The sequence below is a fragment of the Cenococcum geophilum genome (genome assembly GCF_001692895.1).
Source record: "Cenococcum geophilum 1.58 unplaced genomic scaffold K441scaffold_32, whole genome shotgun sequence".
Taxonomy (NCBI): Eukaryota; Fungi; Ascomycota; class Dothideomycetes; order Gloniales; family Gloniaceae; genus Cenococcum; species Cenococcum geophilum.
The window spans coordinates 1,189,366-1,215,153 of NW_027137590.1; the positions used below are offsets into that span (position 1 = coordinate 1,189,366).

General features: G+C 34.5%; 2 protein-coding genes across 2 annotated transcripts; both read right to left on the bottom strand.

Moving 5' to 3' along the window:
* Nucleotides 1–5,927: 5,927 nt before the first annotated feature.
* K441DRAFT_663159 (uncharacterized protein) lies at nucleotides 5,928–7,177 on the bottom strand. The gene has a single exon (XM_067649154.1). It carries the CDS (start codon nucleotides 7,098–7,100, stop codon nucleotides 6,222–6,224), a length of 879 nt encoding a protein of 292 aa, XP_067501989.1. The 5' UTR covers nucleotides 7,101–7,177; the 3' UTR covers nucleotides 5,928–6,221.
* A 12,318-nt stretch (nucleotides 7,178–19,495) lies between these two features.
* On the bottom strand, nucleotides 19,496–19,657 carry K441DRAFT_570747 (uncharacterized protein; the record flags this gene model as incomplete). The annotated part of the gene is made up of 1 exon (XM_067643940.1): nucleotides 19,496–19,657. A coding segment is annotated over one exon (162 nt), but the record flags the coding sequence as incomplete, so codon positions are not given.
* Between the last annotated feature and the right edge of the window lie 6,131 nt (nucleotides 19,658–25,788).

Below are 25,788 nucleotides of genomic sequence, written 5' to 3' on the forward strand. Positions count from 1 at the left end.
GACGCCTATTATAGGCTCTGTATTAAAGAAGGGGACGAGTAAAAAACTACTTTTAAGACCCAATACGGCCACTTTAAGTATTTAGTAATACCTTTTAGGTTAGCTAATACGCCTACAATATTTTAATTGTATATTTATAGAGGACTAGTTAACCGTATATACGTCGTCTATTTAGATAATATCTTAATCTACTTAGAAGATAAGGATTAATATAAGTAACACGTCTACAAAGTGCTAGAACACTTAGATAATTAGGGCCTCTATACTAAGGCGTTAAAGTATATCTTTAATACTAAGTAGGTTAAGTTCCTAGGTTATATCGTGACGTCTATAGGAGTAGTTATAGACCTAGTACGGGTATAGATAATTTAGGAGTAGCCGGAGCTAGAGAGCTACTAGGATATTTAAGTGTTTTTAGGCTTTGCTAATTTCTATAGGCGCTTTATCTATAACTACTTAGACGTTACCTAATACCTATTTAATTATATTACGGAAGCTTCCTAAAACCCAACCTAAGGAGTAAAAAGCTTAAAGGCGGTAAGGAAGAAAACTAAGAAGGGACTAACTAAATAGTATAAACTATGGTTATAGCCCAGAAAGGTTTAAAAGGCCTTTTAGGAACTTCGCGTAAAGTTTATAGAAGCTTTATTACTGCGGTATTTTAACCTAGATTAGCTATTAATGATAATTACTAATATATTAAATTTTGCCCTTATTAGTATCTTATTATAACCTAATAGGTATTTAGACACTACCTAGCTTTACTAAAGACTAGTAGTATTCTATAGCAGAAAATTCTAGGGGCCTAAAGTTAGGTATTATACCTATAATAAGGAACTGCTAGCTATAGTTAACTGCTTTAAATAGTGGCGATATTACCTTAAGCACGCGAGCCATACCACTTATATACTCTTAGATTATTATAATCTACGCTACTTTATAACTATAAAGGAGCTTATACTTTAATAAGCTAGATAGGCAAAGGAGCTTATATAATTTAATTTTAAGATTAAATATAAGCTAGGGGAAAACAACCCTACTAATAAACTGTTATAACGGCTAGACTATACTAAAAGCTTTAAAACGGGAGAAGGAAAATAGATAATAAATATCTTACTCCCTATATTATAGAACAAGCTCTAGGTATAGGATACTTAAGTACCTATAGCTTTATATATTAAGTCTTAGGCGGTATAAGCCCTATTAGTTTTTACTAATATTCTAGCTAGTACTTAGTCCGTTGCTAATAAGGGTCTAAATATACCTAAATAGGACGTCCCTAATATATTCTCGGAACCTAGTAATATACTATCCCTAATTGCTAAGCTATCCCCTTAAACTAATAGTAAAGCTATAAAGTAATTAGAACTTAGAGCCCTATAATAACTAAAGGACTTTAACCTTATAGCGGCCTTCTTAATATATACGCATTAAAAAGTTATAAGATCTATAGTACCATCTAGTCTTATACTTGGAGTAGTATAGGATAAAATAGCTTTTACCTAGGAACTATCCGAAAGGTTAACGGATTTTATCCGTAAGGTATAACAGAGGGATATTTCTTATACTATTCTTAACGCGGAAGTAGACTAGAAACGTAATAAAAAAAGCTACTAGGCGCTACTATTAGGAACTAGACCCAATAGGCCTACTATATAAAGGTAGTAAGGTTTAGGTACTATAAGAAGCAAATCTATAATAGAAGATTCTTATAAAGAATTACAATAATCCTTTAGGCGGCTACTATAGTTAAGCAAAGACAGTAGAATTACTTTAGCGTAAATACTATTGGCTAAGGCTTAATTAGGAAGTAAAGGAGTATATTAGCTATTATAAGAAGTGTTAAGTATATAAAATCCGTAGGCACAAGCTATAGGGTTTACTTAAATTAGTTCCCCCTACTAGTAAGCTATAGCAATATTACGCTATAGACTTTATTACGGATCTCCCGCTATTTAAAGATGGCTAAGGATAATTATATAATTTAGTCCTTATTTTTATTAATAAGTTTTTAAAGTATGTCTAATACCTTCCTATTAATAAGACGATTAACGTATAAGCACTAGCCAACCTAATTAAGGAGAAATGCTTTCTTAAAGTAGATTAGCTGTACTCTATTATTACTAATAGGGGCAGCGTTTTTATAAGCTAGTACTGGTCGGACCTATACTTCCATTTAAAGATAAACCACCACTATAGTATAGCTTTCCATCTATAAATAGACGGGTAAATAAAACGCCAGAACTAGGAACTAGAGTCTTACCTATAGATATATTTGAACTACCAGTAAGGTAACTAGTATAAGGTACTTCTGTATGCGGAGTATACTTATAATTCTAAGTAATATATATTATATAAGTATGCACTAATTTAGATTACCTATAGCGTTTAACTATTTGGGTTTAATAGTATACCTAATAATTACTAGCTAAGGCCGTATAATTAGTTATAGGATCTTACCGGGAAGTTTAAGGATATCTACTAGAGAGTATAAGGATACCTTTAGGAATGGGAGGAGTAATAGAAGTATACGAAGTAGAGCCTATAAGATGCCTAAGAGTAGTAGAGACTTTAGTATAACCGCAAGCACTAGGATAAGCATTTTAGAGTAGGCGATAAGGTTCTATTACGTTTAACAAATATTAAGACCTATTAACTATTAAAGAAGCTTAATATAAGATACCTAGGTCCCTTCTAAGTTAAGGAACGAATTAGTAAGCTAGCCTATCGTCTCTAGCTACCCCTATTTATGGCCTATGTATATCTTTACCAAATTACTTAAGATAGGAAGGGTACTATATAAATAAAAGGTAGTACAGATTATACTACTATAGAAGCTAAAGTAGGGGGACTATACGGTAGTAAATAACTATAGGCCAATCTCCCTCCTTCTAATGCTAGGAAAAGCACTTAAATCGCTAGTAGCGGAGAGAATAGTATACTTAGTAGAGGAATATAGCCTACTACCTAAGATATACTTTAGAGCTAGGAAGCAAGGGTTAATAATATATACGCTATTATATCTCTATAAGGACGTATTTAGAGCGTAAAGAGAGAAAAAGAAACTATTTCTAGTATTATTTAATATTAAGGGTACGTATAATAATATAGCTATAGAGCTAGAAATTAGGAGATTACGGTTGTAATAAATACCTTAGACGATTATATAATAGGTATAGGACTTTTATATAAACTATTAAGCCTATATATTAGAGGTATAGGCGCTCCTATAAGTAGGTCTTTTATAAGGATTAGCACTAGCCCTAATACTCTTTCTATTCTTTAACGTGGATCTTATATAAAGCGTACCTAGAAATAGCAGCTCTATAGCCTTTATCGATAACTACTTAGTATAGGTTATAGGCCCTACAGCGGAGGAAAATACGCAGATTATCTAGGGCGAGATTATATTAATGCTTAAAAAATAGAAGAGAACTAGTAGAGCTTAATTTAAAGCAAAGAAAACGTTATTTATCTACCTTATTAGATATAAAGAAGTAGGTGGAAATACTACTACGCCGCTCTAATTTAAAGGAAAAGAAATCCCCCTAATATAGGATATTAAAATCCTTATGGTAATTCTTAATAAGGAGCTAAGGTTTAAGGTATACCTAGTAGATAAGGCAGGCAAAGCTACTAAGGTAATACTAGTATTACATAGATTAAAGGGACTGTAGTTTAAAAGCGTTAAGCAGCTAGCTGAAAGCTCGGTCCTACTAGTAATAGACTACGCGTTACTAATATAATACCCGCTTATAATATAAAAGTTAATATAGCTCCTTTAATAGGCGTAAAAAATTATAATATAAGCTATTATTAAGGGGTTCTATACCGTTACTTTGTTAATAGTAGAGGTAGAAGCTAGCTTACTCCCTCTTAAGTAAAGGCTGCGCAACTAGGTTATTACGTTTTAAGTATTAATCTATAAACTAGGCAAATTATATCTTTATTAAATAATTTAAAGATAGAGGCTCTATAGACGGCACTAGTTACCACTTTAGAGGATAGTAGAGATATATAAGGATATCTAGGTAAATAGGGTGCTAGAGGTTAAACTATATATATACCCGCCGTAAGTAGCTAGGCCTAATATAGTGATATATAAGGACGAAGAATATGCTTAAGCTATTATTAAAGACTATAAGCTAGAGTAGGTTAATATATACATTAATATATTAATGCGCAATAGTAGGGTAGGAGTTAGCGTGTATACTATACTATTTAAAGCAACGGTTTTAGAAATAGTGACGAGCTTTAATTAAGCTAATGCCTACTTTATAAAGCTTTTAATAATTAGTAAGGCAGCTAACTAGCTATAGGACCTTACGTACACAGCTATTAACTAAGTAGGTTTTCTAATACCTCCCTTTAGTATAAGAATATTCTCTAACTTATAATTAGCTCTGCTATTAGTATAGAGCTAGAGGGCTAAAGCCTACTAGGAAATAGTTATGGAGATCTTAAAGAAGCTTTAACTAAACAATATTACACTATATTAGATTTTAGGCTACTTAGAATTTATAGGAAATAAAAAGGCTAATAAGCTTACTAAAACAGTAATAAAACTAAAGAGCGAGGGGCTACTATAAAGAGATGGCCTTCTATAGTACCTTATAATGTAAGCTTTAAAAAGAACTATAATAATAATAGGACTGCTTTTAGCGGGAAGATCTAATATAGGCAAGTTTATAAAGAAAATTAACGTAATACTCTACTTTAAAAAGGCTATAAGATTATACTAACAACTAATTTGCTTTAAAGCTACTATTTTTACATAGCTATAGAGGAGTAAGTTATTTCTAAAGGAATATCTCTATAAAATTAATATATTAGAGACGGCGTTATATAATAATAGGTTTATAGAATTAATATAGTACTTCCTCTTCTTTTATAGGAGGTAGGTATAATAGATAATTAAACTAAAAGAGTAGTATAGAGATTAATTTAGGGATCTATTATATGTACTAGGAGGCTACTTACGCATATAAGAAGGAGGCAGGAATATTAACAGCCTAATTAAATGCTGGAAGCCAGATATTAGCGTAGTTAAAGCTTTAATTAAATTTATAAAGGAGACTAGACGTTTATACCTAAGTATATAAAATATAGAAAGTATAGAAGCTAATATTAATAAGTAAAGACTTTTAAGAATTCCTTTTTTAATTATCTAACTAAATATACCGCAAGCCTCCTCTATACGCGCCTCTACTAATACGTTGCTAATTAAGAAGCGCATAACGCTATAATAGCTCTATAGATATAAGGCGTTAAAAATTACTTATTTAGGCTTATATCTACACTCTAACTTTCTTCTAATAGTAATACATCACTTTTCTTTATTTCCTTAGTTAAGTATAGTGTTAGGTAATAGATATATAGTTTTTATAGTTGGCTTCTAAACTAGAGCAAGCATATTAATAGTAGGAAGTATTTAGTTAGCGCTTTATAACGGCCTATACCCTAAATAGTGCATGGCTATAATAGAATATACATATATATATACATACATATATACGTATTTCCATTTAATATCGGCGATAAAATCTATATACGGCTAGTAGAAGGCTTGATCGACTCGCGATTTCAGACGGATGCGCCAGGGCGGTGGAAATATATATTGGTCAAACACTCCTTAGTAGTGATCGACACCTGGCCGACAATATGCGATGGTAACCGTACCTCGGTCGACACTACCTAAACAAGCTGCTATTCGAGCGCTTCGATTTTCATACCCGACTTAGACCAAGGGCCTGTAAACAATACAGTTTTACCAAGTTCGTCTTTTAATCTCCTATTGCCGCTAAGTGAAATCACATCGAAGGATCAAGAAGTGGAGGAATTTGGAATTGAGATGAACCAGCACATATGGAGAATATTAGTGTGAAAACTCCGCCGCCCTTTGATTTTAACACGGCTAATTATAATAGTGCCTCGACACGCCAAGAACCTCTGAGCAACAAGACAACACCTGAGCATAAACGCCAGGGGCAGGCAAGTGCCCGGATTTATTGCAACTACACATCCTACACAAAATCTTTCTCTCGAAAGCCCAATCTCATCAACGTGTCAGGATTTCTGTGTCTGCATTGTGAGTAGTAGAATATGAACAAACGATATCCTATCTAAAAGCAGCATAAGCCGAAGAATGACTCATTAAAATCCAGGCTATTATTGCTATATACGAAGTCTTACCGCTCGTCTGGGTATTCCTGCGTCCAGCATTAATGGCAAAGTAATCGATCTAACGCACGCGAGGAACCGCTTCCCCCTGAACCATTATTATCACCATCTGCACCGCCATCCACCTCGTAGTTTTCACTTCCTTCCATCATTTTTCGTAGAAGTTCCCTCTCTCGCCGTTCCGGAAACAGGTCTTCCCTATCGCGACTGGCTGAGCACTCGCATAATGTGAATGAGCCCTGATAGAGTGCTTCCCGAATCTTGCGTTGGTGTTTTATAAAATGTGCCGTCCCAGTACGCATTCCCGATAGCGAGTCTAGGTGGTACTGTCGATGCTCATATCTCAAGTGTTCAGCAAAGGACCGATCCTGAATAGTCGAATTGTAGCCATAGAGATATACGATCTGGCATGCAATATGGCCCCAGAGCATGGATTGATCTAAGGAAGTATCGAGTAAACTATCGATCAAAGCATCGAGGAATTCTGGAAGATCGGGAAAAAGGCCTAGATTGCTAGGCCTGTGCTTGGCTTCTGAGAAGGTGAAATTCCAATCATTAGCCGGAAGAAGAACCGTTTCAGTTGCTCTTGGTGGATCCTGACTCGGCGGTGGAGGGATAGATGTCTTTTGAGGAGGTTGGTATGGTTTCGTCTTGAACGTAGGAGGCACTAGACGGCGCTGCTGAGTGTCAACAACCGCGGTACCAACCTTGGCCGGTGCTGCTGTGAGTAGAGTCCATCCACACTGTGCAAGAACCTCAGTGGCTTGGTCGATATCCGGTACAATAAGGTAGAGCTCAAAAGTCTCAGTGGGGACTCCGTAGTACACCAAGACGTCTTCGAACCAGATGGAGCAAGGAATGCTGTTTTTATGCAGCAGAATGCATGGCTGATATCTCGGCTGGAAAATGATGTCGGCCATTGAAACCTTAGAGACAGATGCTCGCCGAATAAGATGTTAAAAGGTTAGTTGATACAGGTAGTGGTTGAGGCAGACATGTCATGGTCGCTGCGATCGGGATCTGCCACGTTTACCTTAGCTGGATTTTGATTGGAGCGGATATTCCTTCGGCCCGTCAGCAAGCTAACTAACATCCACCGAAATCACGTCTGATTATCTCAGTAAGCGACTCAGACGGCAAGGGCAGAACTTAAGGCGCACTCAGTAACACTAAAATATCACTAGTCTCCGCCCAAGAAAGCGCCACTTTTTTTTAACCAATCAGCTATCTACCGACCTTAAGTTTACCCTGCCGTCTGAGGGCCTATAGTGCGGAACTCTATGGTGCTCAACTTCAATTTTCGCAATTTTGTATAAGAGACACTCTCTCCTATATATTTAACTCCCTAACAATACCTTTTTAACCTAATAAGCTGATAAGTTAAATTAGACTAGTGCCCTCTATAAATTAATTAGATTTTTATTAAATTATAAAGCTGTTAACTAGGTAAGATTTAGGTAGATTTTATAACGTTTTTGCGACAAAATCGCGCCTAGGCGAGGCTCTAGTAATATAGCGTCAAAATCACCTTTTTCACCGCCGTATCTCGACCTTTTTATAACGTCTAGTTATTATAAAAATACTACGAGGTGGGAGCTCTTTAGCTTCTCTATCTATTGCATTAAATAACAACGTTGTGGCTATATTATATAAAATATTAGATATGGGCAGTTAGTTACATTTTATCCAAAATACGCCAAAATTACCTTTTTTACTGCCGTACCTTGACCCTTTTATAACATCTAGTTATTATAAAAATACTATAAGGTAGGAGCTCTTTAGCTTCTCTATCTGTCGGTATACTCGCATTATTAACGTGCACGAATATTACTTGTAGTGGTACGTATGCGGTGTTAAAGTTGGTAGTTATTCTTGTCTAGAAATAGGGGTTTGCTCCAAGGTCAGATTAGCTAGCCTCGCTTTATAGTCTCATAACCACGTCACATAACTAACATTCCGACACTAGAGCAACTCTAAAAAGAAGGCTAATCTATACTCTAAAGCCAAGTCTATTTCTAGACTATTTGTAGCATATACGCAATAGTTTCCACGCTCCTCTTATAGGTCCGTAATTATATAACTAGTATTACGGCTTATATTAATGCCTCTAAGCCAAAGCTTATAGAATACTATATTACGGAGATATTAAGCTAAGGAAAAGAAGAAGAAGAATTATTAAGGGTAGCAGGTTAATATGTCGCGAGGGCTGCCAAGGCACTAGTGGTAAGCGAGCCAATAGCGATTTTCTATCCCGGGGATAGAAAATCCTAATTGGCTAGTTAAATTCAGGGTCCGCAGAATATAGTAGGTGGCGCGCCCCAGCACCATCACAACCCGTAAACTACCCCTTATTACTCCTTACGCTCCACCTAACCTACAGCCTATATATTAACTTGGTTCGTATTAATAAGTCGCTATAGTGCGATATAAGGCTTCCCCTTAGTTATCGCGTCCGCAGGGTTAGCTTTACCATTAATCTATTTAACCTCTATAATCTGCTAACGTTCGTAAGCTTATCGTAGGCATATTATATTAATTATTAATTACTTCTCTTATATAGTTCTGAGTCGTATAAGACAGTTATATAGCGACTTAGAATTAGTGTAAAGTATAAGCGGGAGGTTAATCTATAGGACCTTATCTACCGTAGACTTAATGGCGACGGCGATATTAAAGCCATAAGCCATTCCGTAGAGTTTAGAAGCTAGAACGCTTCTAGTAACTCTTTTATACTTAATTAAGCTCTAATAGATAACATTAACCTTCTTAGTTGCGTTAGCTAGTATAATAACATAGCTAATTTGCGAAGAGAGGTCCTTATTATTACTAGTAAAGGAAGTGTTTATAAAGACTAAGAGCTATAGGGTCTTAGCCTCTAATTTAATAAACTTAAGACCTTTATATAAGTTCTAAATCTACTAGCTTAGGCACTTATTTAACTCCTTCGTGTCTACCTCTTTAGAATTAATTACCTAGGTAGTAAAGGATAAGTTAAATAAAGCCTTTAGCTAACAGACTAAGGCGATATAGGCTCCTCTAGCGCGTTAAGCGATATACTAGTCCTTTAGCGTAAGTAGGCTACGCGTAACTCCATTAGAGCTAGTACTATCTACTAGTATAGTATTAACCACATTAAGGTTTTTATACTGGCGCTTTTGCGTTAGCATAATACTCCTATCTTATATTAATTAAATAAGTCCTCTATTAAACTTAATTAATATATTTACGGTTAGTTATTCTCGCTTCTTAGCCATAAACTTAGCCTTATATAGTTCGCTTTATTTAGCCTCTTATAATAGGACTAGCCTAGTTATAGTAGGAACGTCTTAGTAAAACACTTAATAGATAAATTTTAATACTTTGTTTAAATTCTGCCGAATTTTACTAGCTTAATTAACTTCTGCCAAGTTCTGCCAGATCTATTAAATTCTACTAAAGTCCGTTAAAGACCGTGTGCGTATATACGCACGTATTGACCACTAAGCCCCTAACTATTTAATTATATAATTCTCTCGTTATTCCTTTCTCTTCTTTATATAATGTCTTATTCTTAGCAAGAGCTATATACCCTTAGATTTAGATAGAATTTATATTATTTCTTTAAATCTTCCCTAAAGTCTCTTCGCGCCCTTATATTATATTACGTTAAAATAACTACTATTAAAATAGTAAATGAACTTAAACCTACCGCGTTAACTATAAGCGTTATAGCCCTAGTTAGGGAACAGTTAACTATAATGCAACAGTCCTTTATAGATGCTTTAGCCTAACAGCAAGCGACATTAAAAGGTTAGCACTAGTAATTAATAGGAGCAATCCGTAAAGAACTCTATAACCTTAAAGTACTTATATTAAAAACCCTAACAGCAATACCTATAAATAATAATAAATTCAATTTACCGCCTGTCCCAGTCCCCCTAGTGGGTCCATACAGGCTAATACCTTCTATAGGAAAAACTCTACTTAGAGAAAACCCGTTCGCGGGCCGCGCTAGAAAGACAACAGCATTCCGATGTCGGAGCGCCAGCTACTCGCCTTCTACCTATCTAAGAGTCTATATAATAAGCCAACTAACCGCGCTTCGCGGACGATCTTACTCTACCCCTTCTTCCCTTATTTTTTTTGCCCTTATTTTTTTACCAGTCTTCTAAGCTTTAGAAAGGCTAATATCCACTTATATCCTTTATATCTATTACCTTTATAGCCTAGAACTAGGTTAAGGCGCCTAACTATACTAGCCATTTTACAGCCGCTTAAGCGCTCCTTTTATTACTTAAAACTTCTTAAAGGCGTTTAGAGTTGTATTTTACTATAAAGTCCGCCCTTTAGTAGTATAGGCACTAAAATAGTATATAGTGGACTGTCTACCTAATCTAGCTATATTCGCACCGCGGGAGAATTGCTAGTACTCCAATAGATATAAGCCATATATTAAGCCCTATTACCTCTATACGAAGAAGAAATAGTGCTATAGCCTCTGCTTTTGTTAGGTCTTTATATAGTGGGATTATAGGACTCCCCTAAAGGGTCCTCCACGTAGTTTCTATACGGTCTTTAGCTTTTACTTACCACCGTCAGCGCCATTCTAGGTCTACCCATTTCGCGATAAGGGTAGTTACCCGCTAGCGGTGCTAGTAACCTTCTATACGGTAGCGGCGCTCCGTCTACGCTCCGCCGGCGTTCTACTAGCTATACCTACGGGGGTTTATTACAGCTTTCCGCTTTATACAATCCTTCTAGTATATAAGGAAGCCCTATATCTTATTCTTACGGTCCCTTATACGGTCTCTAAGCGCTTTTAATAGTGCTAATAGCCGTCTTATTTTTCGCTAGCGCTTTACTAGTATATTCTAGATACCGTCAAGTGCCTCTACTAATTCTTTTTCTACCCTATTAAGAGCTATTTTGGCGGCTCTTTAGAGGGCTGTCGTTTTAATATAGAGCTAAATTAGGGGAATGGCCGCTTCTTTCTCTATTACAGCTATTGGTGTTCGCTGGTATACGCCTATAACCCTATAGAGGCACTTATTCTAGATCTTCTATAGCGGTTTAATTAAGCTTTTAGCTAGCGTTCCGCCGTCGTCCCGAACTTCCCACACTTGGGCTCTATACAGTATCGCTAGTTAGACGGTGGCCGTGTATAGGAGGCGCGAGCGGCGTATTAAGGGGCCCTATATGGACGTAGTAATCCTTAATATTACTTTAAAGGCTACTAAGCCCTTACTTGCGGCCTTCTTAACCTATTCTTTCTACTAGAGCTTAGGGTCCACCTAAATCCCTAGGACTTGCATACTGGTTTTCTAGGGAGCTGTCTCGCAGCCAGCAATACGTACGGTAGACGCAAGGTCTACAGTAGCGTGGCGCTGTTGTCTTATAAAGTGCATAAGCTAGTACTTTTTAGGGGCGAACGCCGCGCCGTGTCGGTTTGCCTATGCGGCGTAGCAGTTATAAGCGGCCTCCAATTATTGGCAGTTCTCTACTACGGTATCCCCCTAAGTAATAAGGTTCGTATTGTTTACAAAGCTAAACCCTAGTGTACCGCTGTTAGGGCTCTAGAATTCCTCTAATAGCTCTAATATAAAAAAGAGGAATAGAATTGGCAATAAGGGAGACCCCTAGGGGATGCCTGTCTGCGTCTGGATTTAATTGCTCTTATAACCTATAAACTTAATATAGGTCTTACGTGCTATTAAGAAGCTTTATATATAGTCTATAAGCTACTTTAGAAAGCCTTTTCTTTTTAAGATATATAGAAGCCTTTTATAGGAAATATTGTTAAATGCCCCTACTAAGTCTAGGCTTAGCATTAACACCACGCATCTATAACGCGTTCGCCACGCTATCTATATATAAGAGTTAAGCAGTCCTACCGCTGATAATGTGGATTGCTTTCGCCTTGCTCCTATCTAGTTCTAAGGGAGTAGCCTATATTCTTCCGCTGCCTCTAATATAATATTAGCTACATGCTTCTCTAGGACTTTTGCTAGCGTATTTTTAAGAGTAATTAGTCTATAGCTGCCTAGGAGAGAGTAGTCTTTCTTTCCCTCTTTACGTAAAACCACAGTTATAGATTCTTTAAGGCTTTTTGATATTATTCCGTTGGCAAAGTAATAGCTAGCTACTTCTGCTAAGTCTTTTATAATAACTAGGGCAACCACTTTAAGAACCTTATTTGGTATACTGTCTAGCCCTAGGGCTTTTTTATTTAGAAGGCTTATAATTAGCTTACTAATTTCCTCTATTAAAATAATAGGGCTAATATTAAGCGTCCTTTGTTCCATTATTGCCTCTATCTTAGTATCTCTAGCTATAAAAATATCCGCTTTTATAGTGTTATTATTTATTAAGGGGTCTTTAATGGACCTCCTAAGGTCTAGTAAATGGGGGTCCGCCTTTACTACGCTTACTTTTCTACTCCATTTTAATAAGATCTAGAGTCCTTTATTATGTGGTTTTAACTAGTCCTTAGTAAGTTTATAGATAAAGCGCCTTTAGTTATCTTAACTAACTTTCCTAGTCTCTTTCTGGAGCTAGTTGCTTAGTACTAAGTATCTTTAGAGGTCCTAGGGGTTATTATAGGCCTAGTACTATTGTTGCGCCTAGTAGGCGCTAGCGTGGAGCTATATAGCGTATAGCGACTATTCTTAACGGGCTTGCTAGCTAGGCCGTACTTATAGGTAATATTTTCTAAGTGCTTACTTAATCCCTTCTTAGAGGGCATAGAGTGGGTTTTTAGACGTAGCCTAGTTAAGCTGCTAGATACTTTAGAGGAGGCCTTATAAGTCTAGCTTCTTAAGGGTAAGGCGCTAGCGTTCTGCTAGTAAATAGCCAGCGTTATTAATTTAGATGCGGATAGGTATATGGTTTTTTATAAGGGCCTATTCTTTAACTATACTATAGAAGTTAACTTATCTGTATAGATCTGGTAATATAAACGTAAGGTCAATTACACTCTCCTATTATCCTCTTTTCTATATAGGCTCTCTTTTTAGTGTCGTAAGTATAAGACCTCTAGCATCTATTTTAGCCAGGAGGCATTCCGCCTACTCTTCGCTGGCTATATATACTCCGCCCTATATTAGGTAGTGGACGTTAAAGTTACCTAGAAGTATAACTTCTCCCTTAGCTTCCTTAATAGCTATTTTAACCTTAGGCCATACCCTAATCTAGGGGCTACCTCCGTATAGGTTATATACGTTAATAATTATAACCTCTAGCCCCTTTAGGCGTAGCTAGAGAGCTATAGTAAATAGGCCGTACTGTCTACGTTTCTAATACGCGGTATTAATATTCTGGCTAATTATAAAGCAGACCTTTATTATAGGGAGGGCGTTATATATAAGTGTAAATCCCCTAGGGCAGTATATTAATTTAGTATACTTATTATATACCGGCTCTTAGACTGCAAGGACCTAGTAGTCCGCTAGCGTAACGCTGTTAAAAAAGGGGCGATATACCCCTTAGTTTGCATTTCCGTAATTATACTAGATAATTATATACCTACTTATTTAGAGTGGGTATAGGCTCGTCTATATCTATATCTTATTCCTTATCATTTTTGCTAGTTACTATTATTACTTAGTTGGCGCGAAGCTAGAGCCTTACTTACAATCTATCTCTACTTACTATTTTAATAAAGGATGGTTTACCTAGTCCCCGTTTAAGTGGTTGTTCTTAAATCCCTAGGTAGGATAGTTCTTAACCTCTCTTTTTATTAGTAATAATTATAAAGTTACCTGGTATTAGAGGTTAGTATAGTATTACTTCTATAGCTTCTTATATACGGAGCGATTGCGTTAAAAGGGCCATTCTTTTTATTTAGATGCCCTTAAGGTAGCTCTAGAAGGTCCTATACTCCTTTTTTTGCTATACCTTATAGGCTTTACCGCAGTTAATATAGGATACTCTCTCCTTAGGGTAATCTGTTGTGCTATGTAGTCCTATATATTGCCTATATTTTATTTACTTTCCATATACGCTTTATATATATCCCTACTAGTTATAGCAATAATATTACTTTATAATTAGGCTATTCTTAAATAGCCTAGTCTTAAATAGCTGGGATTTAATAACTATCCCGCTTTTTATAATCTTTTATTAAATTGCCTAAGTTAGGACGCTAATTATAAGTGTTTTTTTAGTTTTCTTGGGTTCTCTCTAGGCGCTGCTAGGGTTTACCTAGCATTTCGCCTACGCTTTAGGGTTATATAGCTATCAGATCTAGTTAAGAGCAACCCTAGGCATAAGGCGTTTTATAGCTTTATAAATGGATTAGATTAATTCTAAATTATCTATATTTCTTTTGCTATTAATTAAGGTCTTAAGCGGGACCCTAGGTACTTCTAGGAGGTAGTCTTTCCTTAGTATCTTAAGTCCTAGCGCGTCCGGTCCGTTTAGGATTTAGTTCTTTATTATTTAGAAGGGAATATAGACGTCTACATCCCCACTGTTAAGGGTGCGTATAGCGTATATACTTAGTATTAACCTCTAGATGGTCTTAAGGAGCTCCCTTAGTTTGTAGCCCTAGGGCTCCTTAAGCCTAACATGTATGGTTACTCTCTATAGTGCCGCGACTGTGTTTACTATATAGGCCGCCTGCGCGGCAACTACTGCCTAGGTCTAGCCCTGTACTAGGGGAACTTTTAGACCTAGGGGTCCTTCTTTACGCGTTTCCTTTTAAATTTCCTTAATGCTAGCTTTAATCCAATTAAGCTAGGCCTTAGTCTCCCTTTCCTAGGTTGTTTAGGGGGCTAGACGCGTTAAGAGGGCTTTAACGTGTTATATAACCTCTTAAACAGCGGTAAATATCTAGTATTGTGGAGTTTCTTCCTCCTCTTTTATAAGATCGTTTTTAATTTGTCTAAGTATTTCCTTTAGTTTTTGCCATTGCTAGTTAGGCTAGCAGCTATTCTTTTCGCGTTATTACCCACCTAGTTCATAGTTCAGCTCCCTTGCGTTGCGATTCTTGCGACTTTAGCAGGAAGCTTATGCCCCGCCGTCGTCCCCCATGCCTTATAGATGGGGGCGACGTGGTTTTATGGGGTCTCTTAGTATAGGGAGTAGGGTTCTGATATCAGATCGTTTTATTAAGTCGTTTTTGGGCTAGTTTCGCTACTGTTGCGGCTTTATAGAGCTATCCCTAAAGAATATTATAATCTCATTAATACGTTTAAGAAATAATTTGTAAACTAACTACCCCTATATTAAGATAAGTATAATTTTAAGATAGAACTTAAACCTAGTATAACGCTAAAGTTCGGCCCGTTATACGGTATATTATAAGAAGAGCTGCTTATAATATAATAATACCTTAAAGAACACCTAAAGAAAGGATTTATTCGCCCTAGTTAATTACTATTTACCTTACCTATACTATTTATTAAGAAACCTAGAGGAGGCTTAAGGTTCTATATTAATTATTAAGCCCTAAATATAATTATAATTTAAAACCAATATCTAATTCCTTTGCTTTAAGAAACGCTTAATTACTTAGTAAAAGTATGATACTTTACGAAGCTTAATATAGTCGCTACCTTTAATTAAATCCGTGTTTGTAAAGGAGATAAGAAGTATATAGCCTTCCGTATATAATAGGGACTTTTTAAATACCTAGTAATGCTATTTAGTATAAAAAACGGTCTAAATATGTTTTAATAATACGTTAACGATACGCTTCGCGAATTCCTTAATATATTTGTTACCGCGTATATTAATAATATCTTAATCTATTTATCTTTACTTTCTAAGCATTAGAAGTACGTCTAAATAGTCCTTAAACGCCTACGAGACGCGGGCTTATAATATAATATTAAGAAATACAAGTTCCACGCGTCTAAAGTTATATACTTAAGCCTAATTATATCCCGTAACGGAATTAAAATAAACCCTAAGAAAATCGCTATAATAGTAAACTAGGAAAGTCCTAGTAGTATATAAGACATCTAAGGATTTCTATTATTAATTTATTAATTACTTCTTAAAAATTGTTTAGCTATTAGTAAACTTAATAAGAAAGAATATAAGATTTAAATAAACTACTAAATGCGAACAAGCTTTTAACGACCTAAAATATTATTTTACAACTACTTTAATTCTTACCCACTTTAATCCGGACCTTAAATATATTATTAAAATAGACTCGTCTAATTATATACTAGGAGAAGTGTTATCATAATATAATAAAAACGGCGAGCTATACCTAGTAGCCTTTTTTTCCCTAAAAACTTACCTCTACTAAATTAAACTATAAGATTTATAATAAGGAACTACTTACAATTATTAGATATTTTAAACAATAGCGTTTAGAACTTAAAGGATTGTTGTTTTTAATACGCGTATTAACGGACTATAAAAACCTATAGTACTTTATAACTATAAAGCAATTAATATAACGCCAAATTTGTTAGGCCGAATACCTCTTATAATTTGACTTTAAGATTATATACCGACCTAGTAAACTTAATTAGAAGCCTAAATTTTTAATATAATAATTATAGAACTTATTTACTAACGCCTCTAATAAACGGATTATAAATTAATTATAAATTCTACCCCCCCCCTAAATACTTTAAGAAACTACGGCCTATATTCTTAGACACGGAGCTTAATAGGAATAAATTAGAAATTAATAAGTGGGGCATAAAAATTAATAAATTAATAGAGCACGAATATAAAAATAACCCCTAAATAGTAGATATAATAAAAGTAATTTAAACAGGGAAACGGCAATATAAGGATATTATACTTGCCAAATACGAAATCCGTAATAATTGGTTGTACTATTAATAGAAAATAGTAATACTAAATTCCGAACCCTTATAATTTAAGATACTTAAATTTATATATAATTTCCCTATAGTAGGGCATCCTAGCCGTATAAAGACCTATAAGATTATCTAATAAGTATATTACTGGCCTATAATATATAACTATATACGAAAATACGTTTAAGCATATAGAATATACGTATGTGAGAAGACCTCTTATAAAGAAGTAAGGAGTACTTTAACTATTGCTAATTCTAATATAAAGATAGCGAGATATTTTAATCGACTTTATAGTTAACCTGCCTAATAGTAATGGGTTTATAAATATTATAGTAGTTATTAACCGTCTTATAAAAATGCAATATATAATTTCTATGGACTTAATTAATACAATATTAGTAGCTGAATATTTTATTAAATACGTCTTTAAGCTATATAGACTTCCTAATTTAATAATATCTAACTACAGAAGCCAGTTCGTTTTAGACTTCTAGTAAGCCCTATATAAATAATTAAGTATATAAATATAACTTTTAACTGTATTTTATCTGGAGATAGATGGTTAAACTAAAATTATAAACGTGATTATAAAATAATACTTATAAATATACTACTCCTACCTACAAGACGACTGGGAAAAGTAGCTACCTTTAGCTAAGTTTACTGCGAATAATATAAGAAATAAATTAATAGGCGTAACGCCGTTCTACGCAACCTACGGATAAAACCCTTAACTTAAATTTAAACTATAACCTAAAACCAATACAACAGGACCTACGATTAAGAGGATTTAACTAATTAATGCGTATAACTTCGCTAATTAAATAAAGCAGTTAACGGAACTATTATAAAGTAAATTAGCGTATGCTTAAACGGTATAGGAATAGTATATAAATAAAGGATAAGCTCCCGCGTGGGACTTTAAGAAAGGTAATATAGTTTACCTAAATATATAAAACCTAAAGACTTAANNACCNTTAAAGAAACTNNANTNGAAGTTTANNGGCCTATACTAAATTAAAAAGAGACTAAGCCTATATACTTATAAGCTTAAACTACTAACTAAGATAAAAATACATCTAACGTTTTATATAAGCTTATTATAACCTTTAAAGGGTAAACCCATAACTTACGAAGTGCCGCCGCTACCTCCTATAATTGTTAATAACGGTAACAGTTTTTACTTTATTAACTTAATTAACAATATACAATAGAAGATATAATTTAAACAATTTAAACTTTTTATTAAGTGGGAAGGATATAAAATATAAACTTAGGAAACCTATAATTAGATTAAAACCAACGCGCCTTCCCTAGTAAAAGAATTCCATAAAGACTATCCTTCGCGGCCTACTCTAGCTAGATGGATATAATATAAAGGTAAATAACTACTACCCAACATAAATATACGAAACACAATAGCAGGAAGCTTAAAATTAAAAAGAACTTAAAATACGTTATAACGTTTATAATATAATTACGTAACACGTAAGATGTTAAAGAACTTTAACCGCCGGTTAAAGTTGTTTAATTAGTTAGATCTGCCTTGCTAAGACCTACTATAAAGATATTAGTTCTGCTTACCGCCTTAACTAAGCTAATAGCAATTTTCTATCCCGGGGATGGAAAATCCTAATTGGCCCATTTAACAATAGAATTAGTAAAACTCTATACCGCTACCTAACGCAACTATATAAACATAATAAGTAATAAGTCTTAACTAAATTGAATTATTTTAAACCTTTGGCTAAAAGGGGGGGTACTATAACGGGACTAGCCCAGTTATAGTAGGAACGTCTTAATAAAACACTTAATAGATAAATTCCGATACTTTGTCCAAATTCTACTAAATTCTGCTAGCTTAATTAACTTCTACCAAGTTCTGCCAGATCTATTAAATTTTACTAAAGTCTGTTAAAGACCGCGTGTGTATATACGCACGCATTAACCACCAAGCCCCTAACTATTTAATTATATAATTCTCTCGTTATTCCTTTCTCTTCTTTACGTAACGTCTTGTTCTTAGCGAGAGCTATATACCCTTAGATTTAGATAGAATTTATATTATTTCTTTAAATCTTCCCCAAAGTCTCTTCGCGCCTTTACACCTCTATAAAGGTATTATCTGCAAGGAACAGCGTATTATTAGTCTATAGGCCGACAATTCCAAAAGGTTTGTTGCTATAAAGTAAGCAAGGGTCGTACGTGGATTGGTCTATTTGTAGCTAATTAACGTAGTATAAATGGTAGGTCTTAAACTAGTAGTTTTTAGCTTTAGGTACTTTATAAAGTGGCTTTATAACCTTTAGAATAGAGTCCTTATTAATTCCTAATCATTTATTTAGCTTATATAGTGGTTATATATAGAACTCGCGTTTTAGGTTCGTAGTAGACTAGATATAGGCTTATAAGATATCTTAGAGGTAAAGTTATATCTACGGTAGCATAGCAGTAATATAGAGAATTAGCCGCTGGCTAACTTGTTAAATTATTAGTAACTAAGTAAGGACTAGCTCTTTTTCTAAATCATTATAGGCCTATACAATAAGTTATAATTTCTTAAAGGCTTTATCTGTTCCCTTATTCTTAATCTTATTAATAAACCGTAAATTAAAGAGTCTAAGCCCCTTTAGTATATTATATAGCTTAATAATCTTAAAGACTCCTTTTTTAAGTAGGCCTATAACCTCCTTTTGCCGTAAAGCGCTAAACTAGGTATTACCATCGTTCTATAAGTAAATAGTAGTGTTAGCCATATTTACGGTATTATCATCCTGCAAGTAGATAGCGATATTAGCTATATCTACAATATTACCTATAAGGGCACCTATATCTATTATAGCGTCCGTAACAGCCGTGTCTATAACGGCCGTAAATAATAGGTATTTGCGGGGGCGACATCTGCCTCACTTTGGCGGTAGCTATAGTTTAGCTTTAGGTAATAATTAAGGTTTAGCTAGTAAAGGTACTAGTTTAGCTAATTTAACAAACTCTCGTAGTTTAACTAAGTCTTATAGGTCTAATAGGTAAGATTTTACAACCGTAGAGCGGAAGGTTATAGGCCTATTTAGTAGCTTTACGGTATAGGTCTTACCGTTAATAGCAAGCAGTATATATAGCCTATCCTAATAACCACTTTAGCTAGTATTGCCTTCTCTCCAGAATAAGATAGGCGAGCTAGGTAGGAGTCTATAAATAGCGTTAGTTTGTTATCCATTTCGCATATTAAAAGTGTTAGCAATCTATTATTTAGCTTATAGCTTCTAGATTTCCACTATTACTTTCTTAATAGCCGCGGCTCGATATATAACTAAAGGTAATAGCGCGTCCAATTTAACCATTTAGGGGTAAGCTCTAAAGACTAGGAGTATAGGGACTAGGCCTTCTGGGCCAGCTATATTATTAATAGCTTTAAAAGCCATTTATAGGGCTATCTCCTTACTAATTTTAGGGATTTTAGTTATAATGATTTGGTAGGCTCGTCGTAGCGGACTATAGTAGCGCTCTACCATTCTAATAGAGTTGTGTAATTCGACTAGAACTAGCTTTATAGTTACTCCTATAGTAGCGGCGTAGTGCTTAAACTCCTTACTAATAAAGTTCTTCTTAGCGTCTATAGTGATTAAGTCTAGTAGTCCTAAATAGCTATTAATCTAGTATATTCGTAGAACGTCCTAAGTATACTTAGCGCTGATATCTCGTAGCTATCTACTAGTTTAAAATTAAGTTGCTTCGTCGACTACGTATAGTAGAGGGGAGCCGCTAATATACATAATGTCAACAATAATATTATAATTAAAATTAACGTCGTCTCGTAAGGTAAAGCGAAATCTACTTAGAAATCTACTAAACTTCTAGCAGTAGTGGCAGAGTCTAGTTAGCTCTTTAATAGCAGATCTATTAGTATTATAGCCGTAGCCAGTCTTATTAAAAAGCTTTTATAGTCTATTAACTAACGGGTAACTAAATCGACGGTATAGACGTCGTAGCTCTACATTAGTTAAGTAGTAAGGGTTTGCCTTAAAAGACTTAACTAAATAGGACTATAAAGAGAAGCTCTATACAAGAAACGGGTAGCCAAATCGTCTAACTACTGGCACCTTTTTAGTGCGAGTAATAATGACGTCCTTTAGGTTATCGTATTTAATATAAAGTCTATCTATATCTGCTAAGCAAAGTAGGAAAGAAGTATCTGCTTTAATAATATGGAATTATACCTTACCTATAGGGCTGTTAACGTCTATAGTTCTAATAGACGTAAAGGCTCTAATTCTAAATTAGATAGTTACTTAGCCCTTAGTTAACGTGTTAAGACTTACAGACTTGTCTACGGCCTATAGGGCTTAAAATTGGCCGTAGCCAGCCGTAGACTTACGCGAAGCACCTATATCGATTATAATTCCTATAAAGACCGTTAAGGTATATCGTGACGCTATAGTTATGGCCGTATTATAGGCGAATAGGTTAGTCTCTATATAGGGTTCTGTGGCAGACTCCGTAGTAAGTTCTAAAGCCATAAGCAGATATATATAAGCCTTATTAGCTAGCTCTACGCTTATAAAGGTTGCTTCCTCTATAATAAGTGTTCTAAAGGTGGTAATATAGGCAGAACTATTATTAGGTTCTCCGGCATCGCTCCTAGAGTCATTAGCGTCTTATATATAGGCTTTAAAGTCTAAATCTTTATCTTTATCTCTTTCGCAAGCAGCGACGTATTACTTAAAGTAGTTATTAAAGTTACCCTTATTACGGCCCTTAATATTAATAAAGCGTCTCCTATAGTCGTCTCTAGACCAACTACGCTCCTCTTCTATATATTTCTAAAAACAGCAGTTCTCCTTCTTACAGACGTAATACTTAGCCTTTAGTCTGCTATTAGTTCTATAAGAGCGATTGCTGCCATAGCGATTAGTATTTTAGTCTTAACTCTAGTCGTTCTAATAGTAGCGTTAATCTATAAAAAAAAAGCTTAGTAAGATAGTCTTATTAAGGCCTATAAGGGGTGTTCTTTTTCCTATACGATAATAGAGGATTATAGCTTACTAATTAACTAAGAAAGGTCTTCTAAAGGGTTAGAGACAGCGATACGGCATACTAGCACTCCCTAGTAAGTAGTAACTAATTTATTTATAAGAATGCGGTTTATACGGAAGTCTAGGTATAGTCTATAACGTTACTTTAGCAGTTTATCTATATGTAGTTAGAAGTTCTAATAGATTAACTTATTAGCATTAGGATTTTTTTTTTGGCCATGTTATTGCAAGCGAAAATCGGGGTCTGCAAAACCTGCGTAAGTCGCAATTTTGGCAATTTGCTACAAATACACAACCCTAATTTTCGGCCGCAACAACGTGGCTAAAAAAAAATTTCCTAATGCATAGGAAGTGTAACCGTAGGGGCAGGCTAGTAGACCTCTTTTATTAAATACGAAATTGCCGCATATTAATAGGCATACTCCTAGTTCTTTAAGCGGCAAGTTAGCAGACTTCTATTATTAAGCATAAAATTGCCGTATATTGCCTAGCATATTGCCCAGTTCCTTAAGCGGCAAGTTAGTATAGTCTAGTTATTAGGCATAAAACTGCCGCATATTACCTAGTACATCGCCTAGTTCCTTAAGCCGTAAGCTAGTAAACTTCTATTACTAAGCGCGAAACTACTATATATTACCTAGCATATTGCCTAGTTCTTTAAGCAGTAAGCTAGCAGACTTCCACTACTAAGCATGAAGTTGCCGTATATTACTAGGCATATTACCTAATTCTTTAAATTATAAGCTAGCAGGCGTCGCCCATTAGTAGAGTATTTTAATATATTAGCTCGCATATTGCCTGGTTCCTATATCATAAGCTAATAGACTTGTTATATTAATAGAGCACCACAATATATCGCCTGGCGCATTACTTAGGTCCTTAAATAGCAAGCTAGCAGTTATCGCTTATTACTAAAGCACTACGATATATCTAGTCGCTTATTGCCCAGTTTCTTAAATAGCAAGATAATAAACTTCTCTTATTAATACAAGAATTGCGGTATATTACTAATATATTGCCCTATTCTATAAAAAACAACCTAATATACCTTCTATTAACCGTAAAAATGCAGTATATTACTAAAAAACATTACTTACTCTATTAAAAAAAACCTCTAGTATATACCTTCTATTAGCTATAAGACTGTAGTATATTACCTACTATATTACCCAATTCTTAAAATAATAGCCTAGTATACTTCTTCTACCAGATAAGACTTTGCGGCAAATTGCCTAGTATATTACTTAATTCTGCGCTAAAATATTAAAAATACCTTGCTAGAGTACTTCCACTAGCTACTCCTTTAAACTCCCTAGCTTATTTATATCTACGTCTAGTATCTTATCCACGGCAGTCTTTTTAAACTTATACTTATTTAGAATTCTAACCTTACTATAGGAAGCCGTGTTATATAAAATATATACTATTATAAGAGGGTTTTTTTAGTTAATTCGGTAGATGCGGTATATAAACTGTTCCTATTTGCTAAAGGACAGATTAAGCTCTATAAGTATAATAAAGTGTGCCTTATTAAGGGTAATACCCTTTATAATAGCCTTTAGAGATAATAAAAGAATTTATAGTCCGCTTAGCTGCTTCCATAAGTTATAGATAATATGGTTCTTTTACTTTAGTAATATTCCTCTAGGGAGATATATAACAGCGTTCTCGCTATATTTAGCAACTAAGGCCTAAAATAAGTGTTAACTTAAAGTTCTGGTTAAGTAAGCTGCTATTAAGAGGTAAAAAGATAGAGTGTTTTATTACTTACTGCTATATATACCGCCCCAATAGTTAGGAAATTAGTGCCAATAATAACCTTGCTATAATACCCCCCGACGTTTTTTAATTATATAACTTCTTTATAGATAGCTAAAAGCGCCTTAAACTTTATATTACCGTAAAGAATTTCCTTTTTATTCTTATCTAAGATGCTTTTAATAGGAGATTTAATTAATTTTACGTGAAATTTCGCTTATACGTTAATTTTGTCGTTATTTAGCAGATCCTTATTATATTTATCCTTCCATAAAAGTAACCTATGCGTTATTGCTGCAACATAGTACGTAAAGTAGGTGCTTAAGGAGGTACCGGCTATTTATACTAGTTGGTTCCCCTTAAGAGAACTATCTTCTTTCTATTTAACTATTTTCTACTAAAATGCCTCTTCTATTTCTAACGCCATTGCACTTTCTATACCCTATAGCAATTTAATTTCTACAGTTCTATACTTATAGTTTAGGTAGTAAATTTAGAGCTCGCCTAAAATAACTTTTAATTTTCTTCCGTTAAAGCTAATGGTATTTAAGGTACGGCGAATTTTAAAGTTTATAAGTATTTCTCCGCCAACCTAAACCGATTCTTTATATACTATAAACTATAAGACCCCTTTAGGGTTACTCTTTCCTTATTTTAAAAAATAACTCTATAGCTTTACTATTTTTTTTAACTTTAACGGACGTGCATTTTTTAAGAATGCTATTATCTTAGGCGCTTGCCTAATTTAAATCTAAAAGGCCACTTATAATAAACTAATATATGTCTATAACACCATTCTCTATTAAAGTCCCTAATATAGCCTAGATAAAGAATCTAAGGCGTTTTAGTATAGTACTTTTATAGAAATAAAGAAATTGGTTAACTATAGTCTCTTTATTCTTCTTATTATAAAACTTATCCTATAAAACCCTACCAAAAAACGTAGTTTTAACTAACTGCTAACCTTTATCCTTTTGCTTACCGTTAGATAAGAAGCGGTAGACTCTTCTAGTGATTATAAAGTTGTCAATAACACGCTGTTTTAGGTATTTAGATATTATAATTATAATAAATCTTATTGCTAAGGCAGCTAGGGTACTAACTAAAGGATTGCTTTTTCTAAGTAGTAGGACACTATTAAAGAACTATAGGTAAGGGGTTTTTGCTTTATCTATAAGAGCCTAATAAGTATTTAAAGTATTATAGGCGGTTTAGTTTCCCAACGTTCCTATTTTTAGCCACTCGTCTAAAGTCGGCTGCTTTATGCCTAGAGAAATATCCGCTGTTAAATAGTACATTACAACTCTTAGCGGTGCCTACGCTTGCGTTATAAGTAGTAAGTCTTTAAATAATAAGATATAATTATCTTTCTAGGCAGTAATAATATGTAGAACTGCAATAACTAGGCTAGCACTATACTATTTACGTATTATAGATATAGCGTTGCGATTTACGCATAAGTATAGTAAAGGTACTCTATTCTAGCTAGGATACTTAACGCTATTAGCCTAGTAGCCCTCCGGTAGATATTAAGTAGCATTTTTAGCCGCTTAATTAGTAGCTACTTCGTCTAGGTTTATAGTATAGTAGTAGTTAAAAATAATAGTTAAGTATACGGTTACTGTTTTACTAGTCCCTATACCGTCTATAAAAACCCTATTATTTAGCTCTATACGTTTCTAGTAGAATATCTTAGATATACTATATAGCTAGTATAAGAACGCTCTAAACTCCGGATTTAGACCCTATTTACAGGGAATAAGGACCATGTTATTCCCTAGGAGGGCCCCTTTAGAAACCCCCTATAGCTTAGCTAAGCGTTTATACATCTACTGCTCTATTCTCTTAACCTTACCGCCTACTTTTACCATAGCGGCTTTTTAAAATCTAAAAAAAGCTAACGTTAGTCTAATTTAAGATGTACTCTATATGCTTATATGCCCATACCTTTACTTAATACAATTAGCAGCCTCTACCTTCCTATTAGCTTCGTTTATCGTATCTTTAAGGGCCTTTTTTTCTAGGTTGTCGTCTTCTATAGAAACCTGTAT